Source organism: Polypterus senegalus, chromosome 9 (genome assembly GCF_016835505.1).
Source record: "Polypterus senegalus isolate Bchr_013 chromosome 9, ASM1683550v1, whole genome shotgun sequence".
Classification (NCBI taxonomy): Eukaryota; Metazoa; Chordata; class Cladistia; order Polypteriformes; family Polypteridae; genus Polypterus; species Polypterus senegalus.
In genome coordinates this window covers 66330074-66349787 of record NC_053162.1, presented here as the reverse complement: position 1 = coordinate 66349787, position 19714 = coordinate 66330074, and the positions used below count along the sequence as shown (strand labels likewise).

The following is a 19714-nucleotide window of genomic DNA, read 5'->3' as shown; positions in this document are numbered from 1 at the left end:
TGTCCTTGAGTGGCCCAGCCAGAGCCCAGACTTGAATTCGATTGAACATCTCTGGAGAGATCTTAAAATGGCTGTGCACCGATGCTTCCCATCCAACCTGATGGAGCTTGAGAGGTGCTGCAAAGAGGAATGGGCGAAACTGGCCAAGGATAGGTGTGCCAAGCTTGTGGCATCATATTCAAAAAGACTTGAGGCTGTAATTGCTGCCAAAGGTGCATCGACAAAGTATTGAGCAAAGGCTGTGAATACTTATGTACATGTGCTTTCTTGTTTTTTATTTTTAATAAATTTGCAAAAACCTCAAGTAAACTTTTTTCATGTTGTCATTATGGGGTGTTGTGTGCAGAATTCTGAGGAAAAAAATGAATTTAATCCATTTTGGAATAAGGCTGTAACATAACAAAATGTGGAAAAAGTGATGCGCTGTGAATACTTTCCGGATGCACTGTAGGTGAACTGGTGACATTAAATTGGCCCTAGTTTTTTGTTTGAGAGTGTTTGTGTTTGCTTTGTAACGGACTGACACCCTGTCTAGAGTTTGTTCCTGCCTTGCATTGTATGCTAGCTGGGATAGGCTCCAACTCAAGAAGACATATGTTCCTACTAACTTATGGAGGGTGGGCTAGGTACCTTTGAAATGAGTAAGACAAGATGACAAGCTAGAAATGTATGAAATGACAGAATGATAGTGCCACAAGATACTACTCCAAAAATGGTGTTAGAAGATTAGGTTTAATTGTGAATATAAAACTACAAAAAGGTATTCATTTATTTAAAACAATTGTTGTGTTATGAAAAAAGAATGATCAACTCCAACAGAAGCCTGTTTAAGACAAGATACACAGATGGCACATTTATCGTTTGGTCTGAGACATGACACATAAAGAAGACCCCCTATCTTAGCCAAGTTATTCATACAGAACACCCCAAAACACTATAGATACACAAACTGAAATGGCAAACCCCACATTGTCCATAAAAAATATATATTTTGAGTAGACATGAAAAATTATATATAATTCTTTGAGTATCCAATCATGTGATGAGTGGTCCATGGCATTTAGCAGAATCTACTCTATATACATAAATTCCTAACTCTAAAAGTGCAACAATTTTATGTGATGTTTTTAATGTCACTTTTTTGTCACGCTTTAAATGGGGCTTATTTTAAAAAATTTTCAGATTCTTATTCCGTTTTTAAATTATAGACTAAAAAATATCAAGAACTCACGTCCCACTCTTAACCAAGAGTGCCAAGAGATTTAACCATGCCCGGGGCCAAAAATAAAAGACAAAGAGTAGGACAGCTGCTGTACAGGCTTTTGAATGTTCGAAGCTCCGTGCAAGATGCAGATCATGCGGCACGGCAGCAGCAGCAAGCCTGTAACTAATCGAGCAAAGAGGAAAAAAAACTGAATTTGTTTCCCATTGTATCACCATTTAAGAAGGGGTTTCAGAAGAGTGACAGCATCTCCTTGGGGTGTGTTCAGCCCCCCTCTTCACAACGCGAGCAGCAGACTGGCCACAACTGGGGTTTTGGACTCCAGGGGGGGCTTGGTTTTAAATAAATAATCAAGTCCCGGGTAGTGTGAAGGCTCGGAACTAGGAGTGGGGTGTGTGTTTCACTCATTGGTTAATGGAGTACTTTGCCGATCACACCACAAGTATGTAGGAAAGCAGACGGATCAGTCGGATGCCCCAAATGTGCCACAGGTGGAGCAGCATGTCGCACCTGCTCCCAATTAAACAGGCAGGATAAAAGAGCCTACACATGACAAAGGAGAACAAAGAAATGAAAATGTAACAGAGCAGTGGTAAACGAACAGAGAGAAGGGCAGGAGTGAAAGAGTCAATGCAACAGGATTAAGCAGGCAGACGGGAATGCGAGCCTCCAGAGAGAAGCATGTGACCGGCACTCGAGGAGGTTCAGGGTTGCTCCTCCTGACCATGGGAGCAGGAACAACAAAATTACTCTGGAGGGATGGGCGATGGGGATACAAGTGGATCAGGCGGTTGTTTTTTTTTACTTCGCCTTATACAATTTCTCGTATTAGGAATTTGTTAGTTTTCGCATACCCCTTGGGGTAAGAGCGCAGGGTCAGCCATTGTACAGCGGCCCTGGAGCAATTTAAGATTAAGGGCCTTGCTCAAGGGCCCAGCAAAGTTGGATCTCTTGTGGCAGTGACAGGGATTCGAACCGGCAACCTTCAGGATACCAGCACATATCCTTAGCCTCACAGCTAAGCACTTGTTGGTAGACATCTCTCCTGCTGCGAGACCCGAATAGGGTAAACCAGTGGAGATTTCAGTTTTATATGTCTTGAATTTTCAAGGATAGCTTCCTGCTAAGAGATTTTAACTTTGTTTTAATGGATATTTATTACAGGTAAAATTCTATTACAACGAACTCCCAGGGACCTAAAAAAATTTTGTTGTAATGAAATTTTATATTTGTTACTATAGTGCTTTCTTTAACTTGTGTCCAGATGTTTGCAATCATTTCAATAGCTTCTTTCACGTTAATTTTAACCTCCTCCTGCCTACAAGTTATGCTGATAAGAATTTTTCTCAGCATTTCCTTGCAATAATACACTTTCAGGGTGCGAATGATCCCCAATTCCAATGGCTGAAGCACTGCTGTGCAATTGGATGGGAGGAATTCAACGCAAACATTATCTAAATGTGGAAGCATGTTGTGGGCAGCACAGTTATCAATCAGGAGCTGAAACATCCTTTTCTTCTTCATATTGTGAGGTTTCTGAAATCTTTTGAGACCCCCACTCCCCATCCAACGGGAACAACACACTGAAGTGCGTCCCAAAGCGCGATTGCAGCATCTGTGGAAGATTGTTTGTCCATTGCTAGGGCAGGGCAATAGCAGACTCACAGCGGTGCAGTGCAGCGCAACAGAAGTAAATCATAAAAGATCGGGGTTGTGCTATAAGTCCCTGTCTTACACCCCAAAACACAAGACTTAGTCTCAGTACTTTAGCAAAACCAGCTTTATTCAGCTTGAAACAGGAACGGCACAGTTATTTATTGTAGCGTGATCTGCTATACACAGACACAGCAGTCAGGCAGGGTCATGGTCAGGTGAGTGACCAAGTAATCCTGTTATCTGTATTTACAATTTACGTGCTCCTAACCTTGCATCACCCATCGAGATCTTTTCTGTTTACTTTGGCGGAGAGACGCAGCATAGATAGATAAATAGATAGACAGATAGACAGACAGACACACACACACACACACTTTATTAATCCCAAGGGGAAATTCACATACTCCAGCTGCAGCATACTGATAAAAAACAATAAAAAACAATATTAAATTAAAGAGTGATAAAAATGCAGGTAAAACAGACAATAACTTTTTATAATGTTAACTTTTAACATTTACCCACCCCCACCCCATCAGGGAGAGGAATGATCTCCTCAGTCTGTCAGTGGAGTAGCTCCTCTGTCTGGAGTTGATACTGTTCAGTGGATGCAGTGGATTCTCCATGATTGACAGGAGACTGCTCAGCACCCTCCGCTCTGCCACTGATGTCAAACTGTCCAGCTCCATGCCTACAATAGAACCTGCCTTCCTCACCAGTTTGTCCAGGCGTGAGGCATCTTTCTTCTTTATGCTGTGTCCCCAGCACACCACCAAATAGAAGAGGGCACTCGCCACAACCGTCTAACAAAACATCTGCAGCATCTTATTGCATCTCTGTCCTCTCTTGCACAGAGCATCAATATTGGCAGTCCAGTCCAATTTATCATCCAGCTGCACTTCCAGGTATTTTTATGTCTGCACCCTCTGCACACAGTCACCTCTGATAATCACGGGGTTCAGGAGGGGCCTGGGTCTCCTAAAATCCACCACCAGCTCCTTGGTTTTGCTGGTGTTCAGGTGTAAGTGGTTTAAGTCGCACCATTTAACAAAGTCCTTGATTAGGTTCCTATACTCCTCCTCCTGTCCACTCCTGATGCAGCCCATGATAGCAGTGTTGTCAGCGAACTTTTGCACGTGGCAGGACTCTGAGATGTATTGGAAGTCCGATGTATATAGGCTGAACAGGACCAGGGAAAGTACAGTCCCCTGCAGCGCTCCTGTGTTGCTGACCACAATTTCAGACCTGCATAGTTGTGAGCCTGCTATTGCCCTGTACAGATGTGGAGATCGCACTTCGGGACGCTCTTCTTTTTCTTTTTTTTTTGCTCTGTCTTTCAAGAAAGTTGACACTGTCGGCGAAATTCTGAATTCACTGGCAATGTCGTTTTTCTTTAGGCCGCAATCAAGAGCTGCAAAAAATTTGTTTTTTTTCCTAATATGAACTGTTATCATTTTGTCATGTCTGCCGTTTCTATAGGAGGGTGACAATGAGTTAAATTGCACTGGATGTTTTTCAAATGTTGTCGAGCAATAAGCTAAAGGTATCACTGAAAACCGCAGGAAACAAAAAAGGCAAAAAAAAAACAAAAACAGTATGAGGAAAGTTCAAAGAAAAAAAAAAAATTACAGTGTTTCTGTCTGGGGTTCGTTGTGCACAACTGAGCTGCAGCCACAGAACTAATTGCTCTGTGGATGATTCATTCAGGCATTTCAAGGTCTTTTGTGTACTTTGTTGTAATTAAAGTATCTGCTGAATGTACTTGACAGTAACAAGATTTCTATAGACTCGTGTCATATAGGGAAGCTGTCAGGACCATAAAAATACTTTGTTGTAAGGAAAATTTCGTTGTAAAGATATTCATTGTAAAGGAATTTTACCTGTAATTGAATTTTTAAGCTCCGCATTCACACATGGATTTTATGGGTTATGTATTTTTTGAAATTTTGCACTGAACTTTTGAGCACCTGTTACACCTACCTATTGCTATGTGTATATGTCTTCATTTGCCCAGCTCATCCTTATCAACGGTAGAGAGGTCAAGAGACTCCAGAATGCCACCGGGATTGTGGAGCCAACCCACACCATCACAAATCATAATTGAGAAATAGGTAAAACATTATTATTGTTGGGGGAAGAATTATTATGTTTAAAGTAGAGGTTCACTGTTAATCAGTATTAGTAAATTTTCACTAACTAAAACTTATATGCTTAATGTATAGCAGAAAATATTTCTTACCTTAATATTAGAAAACCATAAATCATTCTCATGCAAAGTTGCAACATAAATAGATGTGACAAGTCCAAGAGAAGCAGCTAGTAAACACCCAACTAACACTGATAAGCCATTCCATACTCCGCTCTCTGTAAAATAAAAATGCATGTAACAGAATTAAAAAAAAGATTTGCAATGAAAATTTAAAGATTCCCTTAGACTACACACAAAAAAATCAAACTAAAAGTTAAAAATATTTTTAGCAGATTACACTGTTGCATTAATCACCTCTGTATAACGAACTCCACTTAACAGACACAGTGATTTCATTTTAATATGGAAAATATTTTATAGATCAGTCCTTATAATTCGCAGGTTTATTATGGTTTGTGAATCTGCCTATTTGCAGGTTTGCCTTCGGTAATTAAATCGAAATTATTTTGTGAAATTTGCAACCTATTCCTGAAAAACCACAAGCAACGCTGTAGCTGCCCTGCTTAAAATGGACTGCAAATCCAGGCAACACCGAGAGAACTGCATCATTGAACAGCTTCACTGGCTGCCATGAGGGCTTCTGGGTGAAGAAAGTTGAGGGTGCTAGCATTAAAACGAAGTTATAAGAAGCTGACAGGATCGCAGTACTTGGTGTCTTTTTGTTTCAATGCTTCACTGCACAACTGGATTGCAATTACACCCATTAGATTACAGTTTTTTCTTGTCCTGTGCTCACTTGTTTGTGTGATTTTGCCTGGGTTGGAAAACATCTTCATCTGGGGAGTGCTCCCAACGTCTATACATCTTCACTTACATCGATATCATGGTAGGACAAAACCTTATATAACTTTCAAGTGGCTGTTCACAGGGGATTTCATAATTACATCACCATCACCTGCATCTGCGAAACCAAACTGTGTAGCAAGTGTTTATCATTCATTATTTTGTGCTTAGTTTTTTGCTGGATTTCTTTCATATTTGTAATATTCATAATTTTTGTTGTTTACTATTGTAAATATACATAAAACTTTAATATAAGCTAAACTATGCAAAAAGTTACTAAGCTTACAAGGAACTGCTGAACTATGCATTTTGTCTCGGCAGCCAGCCTCACACATGTGGTTTGCTTGCGCAGTGATCATTCTATATTGTGTTTCTAGGAGTATTCTATATCTCATTAAGTGCAATAAACTTAGAATATACAGTAATCATGGGCCCAAAACACATTTGCAGAAATAGTAGAACATGTCTCTGATTTGAGACAAGTGACATCACCCCCCTGGTTACTTGGCCTGTCTTAGCCAAGTTACTGAAACTGCGCTATTTTTTTTCTATTTGTATACATGGAATGCAACCTAATGTGCGGACTTGCCAAAAAAGATTACATACAGGTGAGCTTGAAGTTTCCTGCAAATAGAACTGGATTCTATTGCAAAATCCAGGTATGCTAAGTCGATAGAGAACTATCTGAAAAGATAAACAGTACTGCTTATATCAAAGCAAAAGGTTTTAGCATTGTGTGTTTTTGTTTTTTGGAAATTTTGTAAAATTCCATAATTCCTTTGTGCATCATATGTTCACATTTATTGTAATGTTTGCAGTTTTGCACCAGTTGCTTTCCACATTTGTTTGCAACTTCAGCCTTCTGGCACAACATTAACAACCTTATGTATTCTTCCTGTTACAGTGGTTTTGCCTTGGTCCCATTTCATATTAGTTTGCAATTACTGTCTTCTAATGTAACCTAAAGAGTCCTATATATTTCTTCTGTTTGCTGCAGTTCTCTTTTGAGGAATTAGATACTCCTACTCTTTTTCTGTTTTAGGTTCCCTTTGTGTTCTTGTTCCTCAGGTTTATGTTTTGTTTGCTTTTGGATTTCTTGGCATAGGATCTGGATGGGTTTCTTCTTTAGTATACTTTATACATTTATTTTTTTAAACATTTTTATGCTGTTTTTCTATTTACCTTAAAAAATATTGATTCAAATAGTCCTTGAGCCATTGTTATTTTCCACCAGGATTTTAGTGGTTGCCCTCTCGATTAGTGATAATTTTGTAAACTTTAGGCCTTTCTGACTGTGCAGGCCTTAGCCTTTTTTCAAAGTACAGCATTTAGGCCTTTATGAGTTGTTTTTTAAACCCAACTATAGTGGTCTTCATTTGTGTCATTGAGGCATTAAAGGTTTTTTTGTATATCTTTCTACTTATTTTCCTAAAAATCTATTTGTTTTCACATTAATGGTGTTATTCTTAGGATCTTATAAATAATATAATAAAGACACTGATATGATGTATCCTTGGCTTTGGTCTTTTTAAAGTCCAAACAAGCTGAAGTTTTAATAAGGGTGCTTAGACTTTTGACATCTACTGCATTTTGTTGTTAATTATTACAACCCTACTCTAGCAATTGTGAAAGGATAAATAAGGACCCTATCCACAGTTCAAAGAGCATAAACTGATTTCTATAATCAATCAAATGCAATCTGATAGCTACCTAGATTTCACAGAGCTATCTATTTTTTAAGTATCAGGATGAAAATGAAGGTGGAGTAATGTTTTATAAAGTAAACTAACATTTTTACCAAAAATTAGATTATCTAATAATGTCAAATGTACATGGACACCAGTTTTAAACATCTGAGAGTATTTGCCATGTGTGATGTCAAATGTACCACAATGTACCTGAATTTTAATACTAAAATATTTAACAACCAAATTATATTCCTGAAAATAATTGTACAAATTAGTATTAAGAGGAACATGTATACATTTTGGAACACCTTGCATATATGCATTTGCCATGAGCAATCCTGTAACAAACGCCTAAGTTTCATTTAAAAATATGAAGTAATTCATACCTTTATGAATTGTTGTTTTTGCTTCCAATTTGACCTCCTGTTTATGTTGTTCCTGGTTGGGTTCTTTAGTCTTGCTCATTCTTCTCTGTCTTACAGATGCCATAATTATCTGGCACAAAAAGAAAAAAATTTAATTAAAATTGTAATGACACACCTGCAAATTTTGATATCCTCAAAGAAGCAAAAAGATACATCAACAGAGCACAATTTATGAAGACATAAGCAGAAATTAAATAATTATTTCAATCAAAGTCATCACAAGGTAAATGAACTTCAGAATTAATCTCTGAAAAGTAGAAAAATTACTTTTGGGGTACTAGGTTTCGACATACAAACATAAATGGCAGGGCCTACTCATGCATATTGGAACAAATGACATACATACAATATAGGCTGTCAGTGCTGTAGATTTAAAGAGTTAGGTATCAATTAGATTTAAATGTTAAGTTCTGCCTACTGTATGCCAAATACCAGTCCAAAAAGGTTTAGTTTATCTGTTAGTAGATCTGAACATACAATGGGATTCTTGAAACTAAAAATTACACCATAAGAGAAATACCTAGGAATCATAATAGATCTGTCACTTTCCACATTCAGGCAGTGCACAGAACGATCGAGAAGGCTAATAGAATGTTAGGTTATATAGCATAATGCATGGAGTACAAGTCAAGAGACATTATGCTTAAGCTATATAAATCACTATTCAGGCTTCATCTGGAGTACTGTGTACAGATTTGGCCTTCATATTACAAGAAAGACATAGCACAGTTAGCAAAACGCCAGAGGAGAGCGACAAGGCTGATTCCAGCACTGAAAGAGCTGAACCTTTTTCAGTTTAAGCAAATGGAGATTAAGAGGTTCTAATACCCACACTGACACAGGGACAATTTAGAATATTCAAATAAAACTAACGTGCATGGCTTAAAGATATGGGAAGAACCCCACACAGACACAATTATTCAGTTTTTTTTTGTCCTGCTGTACTACATTTTACTGTGAAGATTAAAGGGGAAACAAGCTAATGTGCAGCATAAAAAAGAGTGCACATCTCCATTTGATCATAACATAACATTAATTATTTCACCATTAAAACAAACTACAAAAGGCCAGTGATATGTTATCTCCACCAGGACTTCAGTGAAGGTTGGAAGGAATGTTAATTAAAAGATCTTTACTAACTGCAACCTGGATCTTGAATCCTGGATTTTGTGTCCCATTTATTTCTTTAAAAAATACATGAAAGTCCAATACATCACATAACCTATATTTTACCTTTTTAAAATGTTTAAATTCTACAAAGAACACTACAGTTTCAAAAATTTAGAACTTGAAAAAAACTCAGAACTAACTTCGCCAATGTGTCTACAAACCTGTCAAATTTTACCTGTTGACTAAAATTGATTTAATGAATATTCCACCTAAAACTAATATTTTTTCAATGTGTTACTTACCCCTTTTAGTTTGTACAGATGATCTGGAAAAATTTTTAATCTCATATTTTCATAAGAAATGGAGACCACAAAGTTTATGATACAACGGGTATCAATGGGCCCAGCAAGAGACCAACACTGAACAACAGCAAACAATGTCAAAACATCTATGGAAAAACTCTCAAATTACTCATGTCACAAAATCCACATGTCAGTTATCAGAGTTGTGCACAAACTAGAAATGTGTTCTAACAGGATCATGCTTTTGAACTGAAAATCCACACCTCATTCACTCATAAGTCCTTTCATCAGTTGAGATTCTGTTTGAATTTACTTCCTGTTTGTGCAATAGTCTGATTATTCTAATGTATTCACGTCAAAATATTTTAGACAAAAATACTCATTGTGCTCATTGGATCAAGATTGCTATTTTAAAATGAGTTAATCAAAAACACAGGGACACAGCTGGAAACTTGTCAAGGGTAAATTTCACACAAACAGAAGTTTTTCTTTACACAAAGAACCATAGACACTTGGAATGAGCTCCCAAGTAGTGTGGTAGACAGTAAGACTTATGGCAGGCTTTATTTGGCTGAATGGCCTGTTCTCATCTATAGGGTGGTCCAGATCTAATTATGAAATTTTCAATACGCTATAACTTATTACGTTTATTACATAGAGAATTCACAACAATTCTTTTTGTTGCCGATAGATGGCAGCACCTGCCCAGCATTCTAAAATGGAGGGGAGACTGTTGTCAGTCGAACAGCAGGTGTGATGTGTTCGCCTTTTCATAATTGCATAATAAGATCTGGACCACCCTGTAGATCATTCCAATGTTCTAAATATATTGCTGAATAACTAATACTGCATATGGATTAGGTCACAGGTGTCGAACTCCGGTCCTGAAGGGCCGGAGTGGCTGCAGGTTTTCATTGTAACCATCTTCTTCATTAGTGACCAGTTTTTGCTGCTAATTAGCGTCTTTTGCTTTAGTTTTAATTAACTTGACTCAGACCCCTTAGTTGTCTCTTTTCCCTTAATTAGCAACCAAACAATAATGAGACACAAAATGAGCCACCACATGACCAGCTCCCCTGTGCCCATCACACAATATCTGAAAGTAAAGAAAGGTGATGGTCTCTGTAACGTAGATCTCTCAGGTCACCAAAACATTTTGATGGTGTTCTTAGAAAAAAACAGAAAATCAGCAGTTTTGGAAAAGTCTGCTGTGGCAAAATGAGAGCAGCAACAAGCCATGGAATTAAATATTGGGTTTAATTAACAGCCAGAATAGGCTTCTCATTAAGAGACTGGCTGGAGTGAAATTGGTTGGAGTTTGTAGGCCCAATTTAACTGGTTATCTGTTGGCTCGTTTCACATCACATTTCTGTTTGGCTGCCATTTAATGAAGAAACGAATCAATTCAGAGGACTGAATCCTTAAAAACAGGGCTATTAAAATGAAGGGAAAAAAGTTAATTAACAGTGAACTGGTCCCTGATTGGGAAAAGGGTCAGAATGAAAACCTGCAGCCACTGCGGCCCTCCAGGCCCGGAGTTTGACACCCCTGGATTAGGTGACACACAGAATGTTGGATATTTTTCATGGACATTTTAATTTTGTTTGCTGTTGTTCAATATTAGCTTTGATCTATAGTGGTTCACTTCATGGCATGTGTTTTAATACCAGATCTTAGTGATCTTAGTGTTCAATTCAATGGATTTTCCAGGATACCAAATCAGCCAAAGAAAAGCATTTACTTTAGAATTACCTACTTAAACTACTGTATTTGATACAATTCAATTCAGTTTTGTAAAGCAGACTTCATTATGTTCAGGCTGTGGACACTTACAAAGATTTACAGATACAATAAACAATAAAGTATAGTGTAAAATATTACAGCACTTACTGTGCATACATACATGCACATTTCATGGTAAACTGTAAAACTGAAATCATTCTGAATGGTAAAATAAAAGGTCTGGATTAGGGTAGGTCACCCTAAATTGGAGTGTTCATGAGAAATGTAATGACTCACTTCATGAGGTAGAAGTAAATAATAAATAAGAATAGTTGCATCAGATATTTGAATTACTAAAATTTGTGTCTCAATTTAAACATTTAAACTGAAAGTATTCTCAGTTATGATAGTAAAAAATAACATCACATTCATAATCACTTACCTTGAAATAGTCTAAAACAATCCCCACATACTTATGTTTGAAATTTTATCATTTTCAACCTTCTAAAACCCTCTTAGAGGCATAGGAAATTCAGCAAAGTACCAAATATCAAAAATATTATCATATTTGTGATCAGCAACATCAAAAGAGCATAAAGCAACACTTCATATGCGTATATTACTGATACCTATTTTTTCAAAGTTTTGTGAAAAGGAATAACTTTGACCCTTTGTATTTCATTTTGGGGTGAACTCCTGGGGTTAGTTGATGTGGCATGTACAACTTCAAGCCCTACTGATCATTTTTTTCTGAAGAAACCTATTGGTTTACTCCTTATCATTAGAGTGTAATTTCTTGTACAAAATATGGTCCAAACATTGTCTAAAAATGAAGGTCGAGAGGGACAAAAATAATAATCCCAAAAAGTTCAATGTCTTGGGTAACTAGACAAGACAAGCTGAATGCAATACCATATGTGGGGATTTTCTTGTACAGGAAAGTCAGGAGACGCCAGACAAATAAAACAGAAGAGATTTCCCTGTGTTCTAAGTAATTACAATACAATACAATATAATTTATTTTTTATAGCCCAAAATCACACAAGAAATGATGCAATGGGCTTTAAAATGCCCAGCCTCTTGATAGCCACCCAGCCTTGACTCTCTACGAAGACAAGGAAAAACTCCCCCCAAAAAAAACCCTAGTCGGGAAAAAAATGGAAGAAACCTTGAGAAAGGCAATTCAAAGAAAGATCCCTTTCCAGGTAAGTTGGGCGTGCAGTGGATGTCAAAGAGAAAGGGAGTCAATATAATACAATTGAATACACAGAACAGAACACAAGGAATCCTCAATACAGTATAATAATTATTTGCATTTATATAGCGCTTTTCTCACTACTCAAAGCGCTCAGCAATTGCAGGTTAAGGGCCTTGCTCAAGGGCCCAAAAGAGCAGAGTCCCTTTAGGCATTTACGGGATTCGAACTGACAACCTTCCAATTGCCAGGGCAGATCCCTAGCCTTAGAGCCACCACTCCACCTGTTGTGTATAACAGTAAAATAAAATATTACAACTACAGAGCAAAATTTAACAGTAGATGATATCACATAATATGATTTGGATTTGTTTAGAGTCCTGGAGACCTTAACCATCAAGCTGTCTCCCCCAATTCTTAAGTAATTCTTATAAACACTATTAAAAGACATGTAGAAATATAAAGTAAATGAATTTACATTTGCATAAGGGCAGCTAGGTGGTGCAGTGGTTAGTTAGTTTATATATTCTTCCAACATCTGTGTGTGTGTGTGTGTGTTTTTTTTTAAACTCCAAATTTCCTCCCACAGTCCAAAGACATGCATGTTATGTTCCTGGGCAGCTCTACACTAGCCACATATAAGTAAGTGCTGGTGTGTTTTAGAGTATAAGCAGTAATACACTTGCTCCCTGTTCAGACCTGGGTTTCAGAGTGTGCCCAGTAATGCCAGGTTAACAATGGCTTCCCGTGTTTAAACCTAAAACTAAACAAGTAAGTTAGAAAATGGGTGGCTGGGTGGAAAACGTGAAATCTGGCCATCAATTTCCTGAGACATTACATTTGGGCTGTGCCACAATCTACTACAGCAGCACAGCATGCACGAGGCTGAAGAAACCAATCAGGAACAAGATATCACAGGCGTGACTTGTACGAGATCAATTTAGAGTCGACAATGAATTTATTGTGCAGATGTGACTGGAGATATGAGAACACTGAAAAAATATACTTGTCAGCTAAATGGGAATAATTGTGTACTTTTTATGAATCGTTCTTTATATTTATAGTGTTAAATAAATTAATTAATAATCCATCCATTAACTAAACCGTTCAAGCTCGCCTCTGCTATTGTTCATCCCTACAACCGCCAAAATACAGCTGAAACCAAATCTGGACGGGGCGCCTGTCTAATAAATACATAAGAGACACAACAGAATAAAACATCATAACCCCTGTTGCTGCCAATAATATAGGTTCATTATAAATCAGCTATTTAGAACATCTCTTTTGATCTGTAACTCGCCTTCCTGATTGTAAAAGCATCCCTGCGCGATGTACACGCGTTACGAGAGTGAGGCTACAAGCGAGTATCGCTAATAGCCGCTTCGGCCTGCTAAGCATCGGCCTGCCCTGCTGCATTCCTCCGGCCAGCCCTCAAAGAGCTACTGCCGTGCGCTACGGTTTGAACTGAGATATGTACGGTGTCCGCGAGGACGTGAAATAAACTGTTGTTACCGAAGACAATGCCGTTCACAAAGTGAGTCAGCGGGTTCCTGCTTACCAGTCGAAAGGCGGACGGTTTCCGTTAGGTCAGGCAACAGTAAACGCTGAATTATCCCAGAATCGAAAAGAACAAGCGGAACATACGGGTTCTTTTTCCAAACATTCTACTCGCAGGAATAACACGCGCATAGACAGAGCGTTGCCACAAAGTTCATTAAAATGATAATAGGAGTTGTGGGCTCGTTCAGCATGACGTGAGGTGTATCCTGGAGTGCCTGTTTGTAGCAGACCATTAATATTTATATGATACGTTTAATAATCATATAAAATAGATGTCCTGTGACAGACTGGCGACCTGCCCATGGTTTGTTCCTCCAATGCACCCTATGCTAGCTGGAATTGGCTCCAGCTTCCCCAAACCGCCACTCACCCAGATCCTGGATTAAGCGGGTAAGAAAATGACATTATATATAAAATCAATTAAAACGAGACAGTAGTTATTGTCTCCTTTTCAGCCCTTCGGTGCAGAGGACTTAATAAGAAGTTCTATTTTTAAAAACACCAAGAAATTATAGTTAGGGATTAAAGCGCACTGCCGTTTCAAGTCGGTGACTATTCACTGACTGATGCAACTAACTGCAAACAATCCATCCGTTAATTGAACCACTTTTGACGGCACCTTGATTTTCGCCAGGGACACTCAGGAAAGTCGGGCCAGCTTTGGTGGACTAGGATTGGACCGACCTCACGCTGTCAATAGAGGATTCAAGTGTCCATCCTCTGGGGATGCCAGATAGTAGTACTAAAGATAGGCCAAAAGAGATCAGATTAGAGATTATTCGTCACATGCTCTGCAAGAGCATAGCGAAATTCTTGTGGCATAGCAGCTTGGTTAAGGGTGTAGGAAGTATATACAGGCAATAAGATAATAAGATGACGATGTATACTGTAAATAAATACAATAAATAAGAATAGCAGATGTAATGTACACAGTGCAAAACAGAACTGTGCAGACATACAGATTACATTAAGCAGTAGAACAAAAGGCAGATGGCAGTACACATGTAACATAGAGTAAAATTAGACATAAACCAGCAGGTGAGTACAGTACAGGACAGGTAAGTGTGGGTTACCTAGAGTTCAGTAACCTTATCCTTGAATCAGATGGAGTGTGCTGTGTGGCTCTGGCAGAGTTTACCACAAGGCAGAAGTGAAAACAAGGGGTGAGCTGGTAGGCTAACGACAGATGATGGAGTCAGCTCTTGCTGCACATCTAGTGCAATAGATGGATTGAAGCTGTGTAAGGTCAGCTCAAATGATTTTAGAAGCCACATAAACACATCCATCATGTTTGCTTATAATTCTGTTTCACATAGCACCGAAAACATCTAGGACATTTTGTATCACTTTTGTATGTCATATAGCTCAGCAGTATTTTTTTTTGGAAAGCTGAAATATAACACACAATGTTTCATTTATACATTACATAGGTCCAACAAAATACTGTAATTTCAAAAGAAGAGAAGACACCATCACAATGCTGTCTATGACTGGTAGGCAGGAGTCAATTGATTGTGTGTTGGAGAGGGACAGTTAATGGTGAGAAAGAATAGAGATTGACATAGCTTGGGCAGTGTATCCAGCAGTATTTTAATAACTGAGTAAAACAGTAGCACCAAAAGATGAATATTAAAACACAAAACTTGTGAGAGCTTGTGATGGCTAGAATGTTACAGATAACAACCTGAGTTCTGTTTCCTTCTGTGAAATACACTTGATTGCAGTTGCTGTGAGACAAGGAAGATGAACACTTGACACTGGAAGTTACAGAAAATGTCACTTGTTCTTAATGTAAATTCATACCAACTAGAGGACAACGTTATGGCACAAAGAGGTATACTGTACATCTCTTGTTGGAAAAATAAAGGTGGCAAAGTGGTTCTTCAGAGTGATGCCATAGGACAGGGGTTTCCAAGTTCTGTCCTGGGGTACCACGGTGGCCCTGGGTTTTCATTCCAACTAGTTTCACAAATAAATGGTTTAATCTTACTTCTAAATGACCCAATTGTTGTCTTCTTATTTTTCCTTCAGAAATATATGCTAGTATATTTACATGTAAACAAAATTCAGAAATGTCTGTTTTTTGCCATATCTTTAACTTATAACTTTTTTTTTATCATATTCTTTTAAATTGACTTGTTCCTGTTGATTTTACTCTTTTAACTGTATACAAATATGTATGAGTATTGATGAGCAAGATGAATAATGCAGACATAGGTTCAAATAACACATACTGAAGAGAATCATCTACTTCAGTATAAAATTCACTTGTGAGCTAATTAAGAAAAAGTTCAAATGACCTGAATGTAAAAAAGAATGAAATCTTATAAAGCAACAATAATTAATATCACACACTCTTCCTTACATTCCCAGAACAAAATAGTAAACCCATTTAGTATTTTCTGGATTGACATAAAAAAGACAGAAACTGGAAAATAAAAGCTTGTTTAATAAAGGCAGGAGTCCAGTTAAATAAGAAGGTGGTTGGGATGAAAGTCTGTAGCTATGGTGGTCTGCTGGGCTGTATCTGAGGAGCACTTATTTAAGCCTTTTATTAGCACACAAATTACTGTAACACTGAAGTGGTGACACTACTTTAACATTCAGTGTCATTTGCACTCATGTCTGCACTGCACTACTAATTGTCAATATTTGGATACAATTAAGGGAGTAAAGAGGAGTCAAAAAAATGAACATTTTATAGATATGGAAAAATGGAATTTTGTCTAAATGCAGAAATGCTAGCAGATATTTACGAATGCAAAATAATAGAAGAAAAACACCAATTAAACAATTAGATCATTTAGAAGTTATGACTGAACCATTTGTTTTTGAAATTGGTTGGAATGAACACCTGCAGCCATAATGATATCCCAGCTTGCCATCAGGATGCCATTTTTAGTTCCCAAAAGGAACAATCCACATGGTGATTTCAGAAAGAATCTTTAATTTAGATAGGGTCCATAAATAATCATAAGCAGACAACAGATTTATTAAAAACCAATGGCTTCATGATTTTAAAAGGACTCTTGATGCATATCATAACACAGGCTAACTTCACATAGCCTATTATATATTAAAGATTTTTGTTTTGTCTACATATTAGGAACTTTTTCAAAGCCCAAAAAACAGTTTCATATGCAAAGAACCCTTTCCTGAATGAAATAGTTCTTTGTCAAGCAATGGTTCTAGAAGGAACCACACATCCCATTAAAGTGCCATTAAATAGCTAGGTTATTTTAAACATGTAGATATGTTCTGCTGCATAGCTTTAATGCAAGTGGGCGATGGGGTGAATAGTTGGAGCACACAACGTTTCCCTTGGTAAAAATAAAGTTTGAATACCAGAGGATGTCCACATGTTTTCATTCATCAGGCCCATCTTTTCATGGTAGCAATGTGCCAGTTTGCAAATGGAACTTTCCGGCAGGAAAATGATTCATGCCCCAAGTCCATGAATAGTTTCAGGAACATGGTAATAAATGTGATTTATTGCAGTGGACTCTCAACTGAACTGAAATGCTGTGGTGTTGAGAGAGAACAAATTATTCAAAGTAAGGATGCATCACCAGTTAAGTTTGAAAAGTATGGAATACATTGAAGGTGACATGGTGGCATCACCGTTCTATACTTTTGATGACATATTGAGTCCATGTCCTGACAAGTTCAGGCTGTTATAGGGGACAAGTGAAAGACCAGCTCACTATTATGTGAACTTACTGTAATAATGTAGCCACTCAGTATATCTATTGTAACAGGTTCGTGCTGCACCAACCAGAGGATGGCGACATCTTAATTGAAACCTACAATCTTGTGTGAAGCAGAAAGGCAAATCACGTCTGAGGCAAGAGAACAATTCTAGGAGAGTGGCAGCTCTATGCCAATTTTTGAGACTGGGATTCCTTATATGAAACTGATACCTAATAAAACAAAATGAGATCATCATCTGAAGTATGAATATACATTACTATATCATACATTAGCAACATTGCCTCTACTGGTATTATCTGAGAAGTTGTAGCTGAACTACCATGCTTAGAGATACAGAAGTGATAGAGAAGTACAAATCAGGTTGATATATTTGTTTTTATTGTATTAGAAAGTCAACACCATTATGATGGTTATATACAACTGTCTGCTTTTCAGTCTCTACATCATTTTGTTACTTCTCACAAATAAAAGGCACAGGTCACTGTTACATAGATAGGCTACCATATGTTGTTTATATTTGGCATAAACAAACTGAGGTAAGATAGCAGTAGAAGTAATAGCAGTAGTAGTATTGCTCTTGATCAGGTTGGACTAGTGGGTTTAAGGACCATACCATAAACAAATGACAGGCAATCCACACAGATTATAACTGACTCGATGTCTTTGGATCATATTTGATCCAGTTTTGTGTTTAAAATCAGTAAAAGCACCCTAAATTTCATCTGTTTAAGAAAAACACTTTGTGACTTTTCTTACATTTTCTCCAGTTGTGACCCACCATTAACATTAATGGATTTGCACTGCATTTAGAGTACTTTCTTTCTTCACAGTCCATAAAGACATTCTAAATATAATCTTTTCAGTTTAGAAATGTGAAACCTTTAAGTAAAGTGACCAAACTGTACAAAAAGAATAAACAATTCCAAATGTCACATTTTTGTACAGCTACTACACATTTTGAATATTGCCATGTTTTGAAGCCATCAGTTTTGATCCAACATTGACTTTAATGTACTTCCCAAGTATTTATGTTGTTTTGCTTGTTTACAGCCTATAAAAATATCATAAATGCCATCTGTTCTAAAAGTTAGGATCATTGGTGCTAACAGATAAGATGGTCAATCTGTAAAATAGGATTTTGGTGAAAATGTGATGTCCAGGGTACCTACTGTAAAAGGGGATGTCAGAAAGGAGTGAAAGAAGACCTGTAAGGCACAACACTGGGTCAGCATATGAAGCCATTGCAAGGGTTAAACTTACTCATGGTCACACAGTGTCAGCAGTGAGATTTGAATCCACAGCCTGAGGGTTTTAAGTGCAGAGCCTTAACCACTACACTACACCACACAGCCACTCACTTCATTTTCTGCTGCTGAACACTGTGAAAATGAATACAGCAACTAAGACTTTGTTGACTTCCAGAAAATCTCTAAAATTGATGAACCACAAGCAAGACCTTACAGATTTTTTAAAATAAAAAACACCTAAATGAGACAAGTAGACAAGTTTTAATACAGATACTGAGAAAAGGAACAATTAATAAGTAAGCAGTGAATGATCTCAGAGATTCACAGGTGACCATTACATCAACTGCCCTCTTTGCTCTATATAGTTCCTTTATTATTTTTTTTTTCATTTTTATTTTGTTGAATTTGAAAACCACAATGCTATATATATATATATGTAGTTTTCCCTCAAGAAATTAATATTGTTAAAAGATGCAAGAAGAAACAACCTGAGATTCTAATCAATCAATAATCAACACCACTATATTATCTGTTCCTAGTAGTATCTTTACAAAAACGCAAATAATACCCTGGGACTGTCACCCAAGCTGTGTGTGTATATCCCCTGTGCTATTTAAAAAAGACAAATAGCTGTTCTTCACATTCAGTGTCGCGCGCGCACAAGCACTGTGCCCCTTAATCGAACTTAGCAGATCTGAAGTTGATCAGCTCGACACCTGCAATTATTTTCGAGTATACCACACATTGTGTTCTGCTAAGATTTAAAAATAAACGGGTATAGAGTTTTACATTTTAAACGATCACCACATGAAAGGTTTCGTTAACTGCTTGGAGATGAATAGGTGATCCGTATTCAAAAGCGGTGCCGCATATTTACATTACTTGAC

At 37.5% G+C, this 19714-nt stretch overlaps 1 protein-coding gene across 1 annotated transcript in view; it reads right to left on the bottom strand.

Annotated features, from left to right (window-relative positions):
• Window positions 1-14101, bottom strand: part of dpy19l3 (dpy-19 like C-mannosyltransferase 3) — a 122974-nt gene extending 108873 nt beyond the window's left edge. Inside the window, exons 1-3 of the mRNA XM_039763169.1 lie at window positions 13868-14101; window positions 7942-8050; window positions 5115-5239 (exon numbers count right to left, since the gene is read on the bottom strand). Of these exons, the coding sequence (XP_039619103.1) occupies window positions 5115-5239; window positions 7942-8044 (228 nt within the window). The 5' untranslated portion in view covers window positions 8045-8050; window positions 13868-14101. The remainder of the gene's footprint in view (window positions 1-5114; window positions 5240-7941; window positions 8051-13867) is intronic.
• Window positions 14102-19714: the final 5613 nt, after the last annotated feature.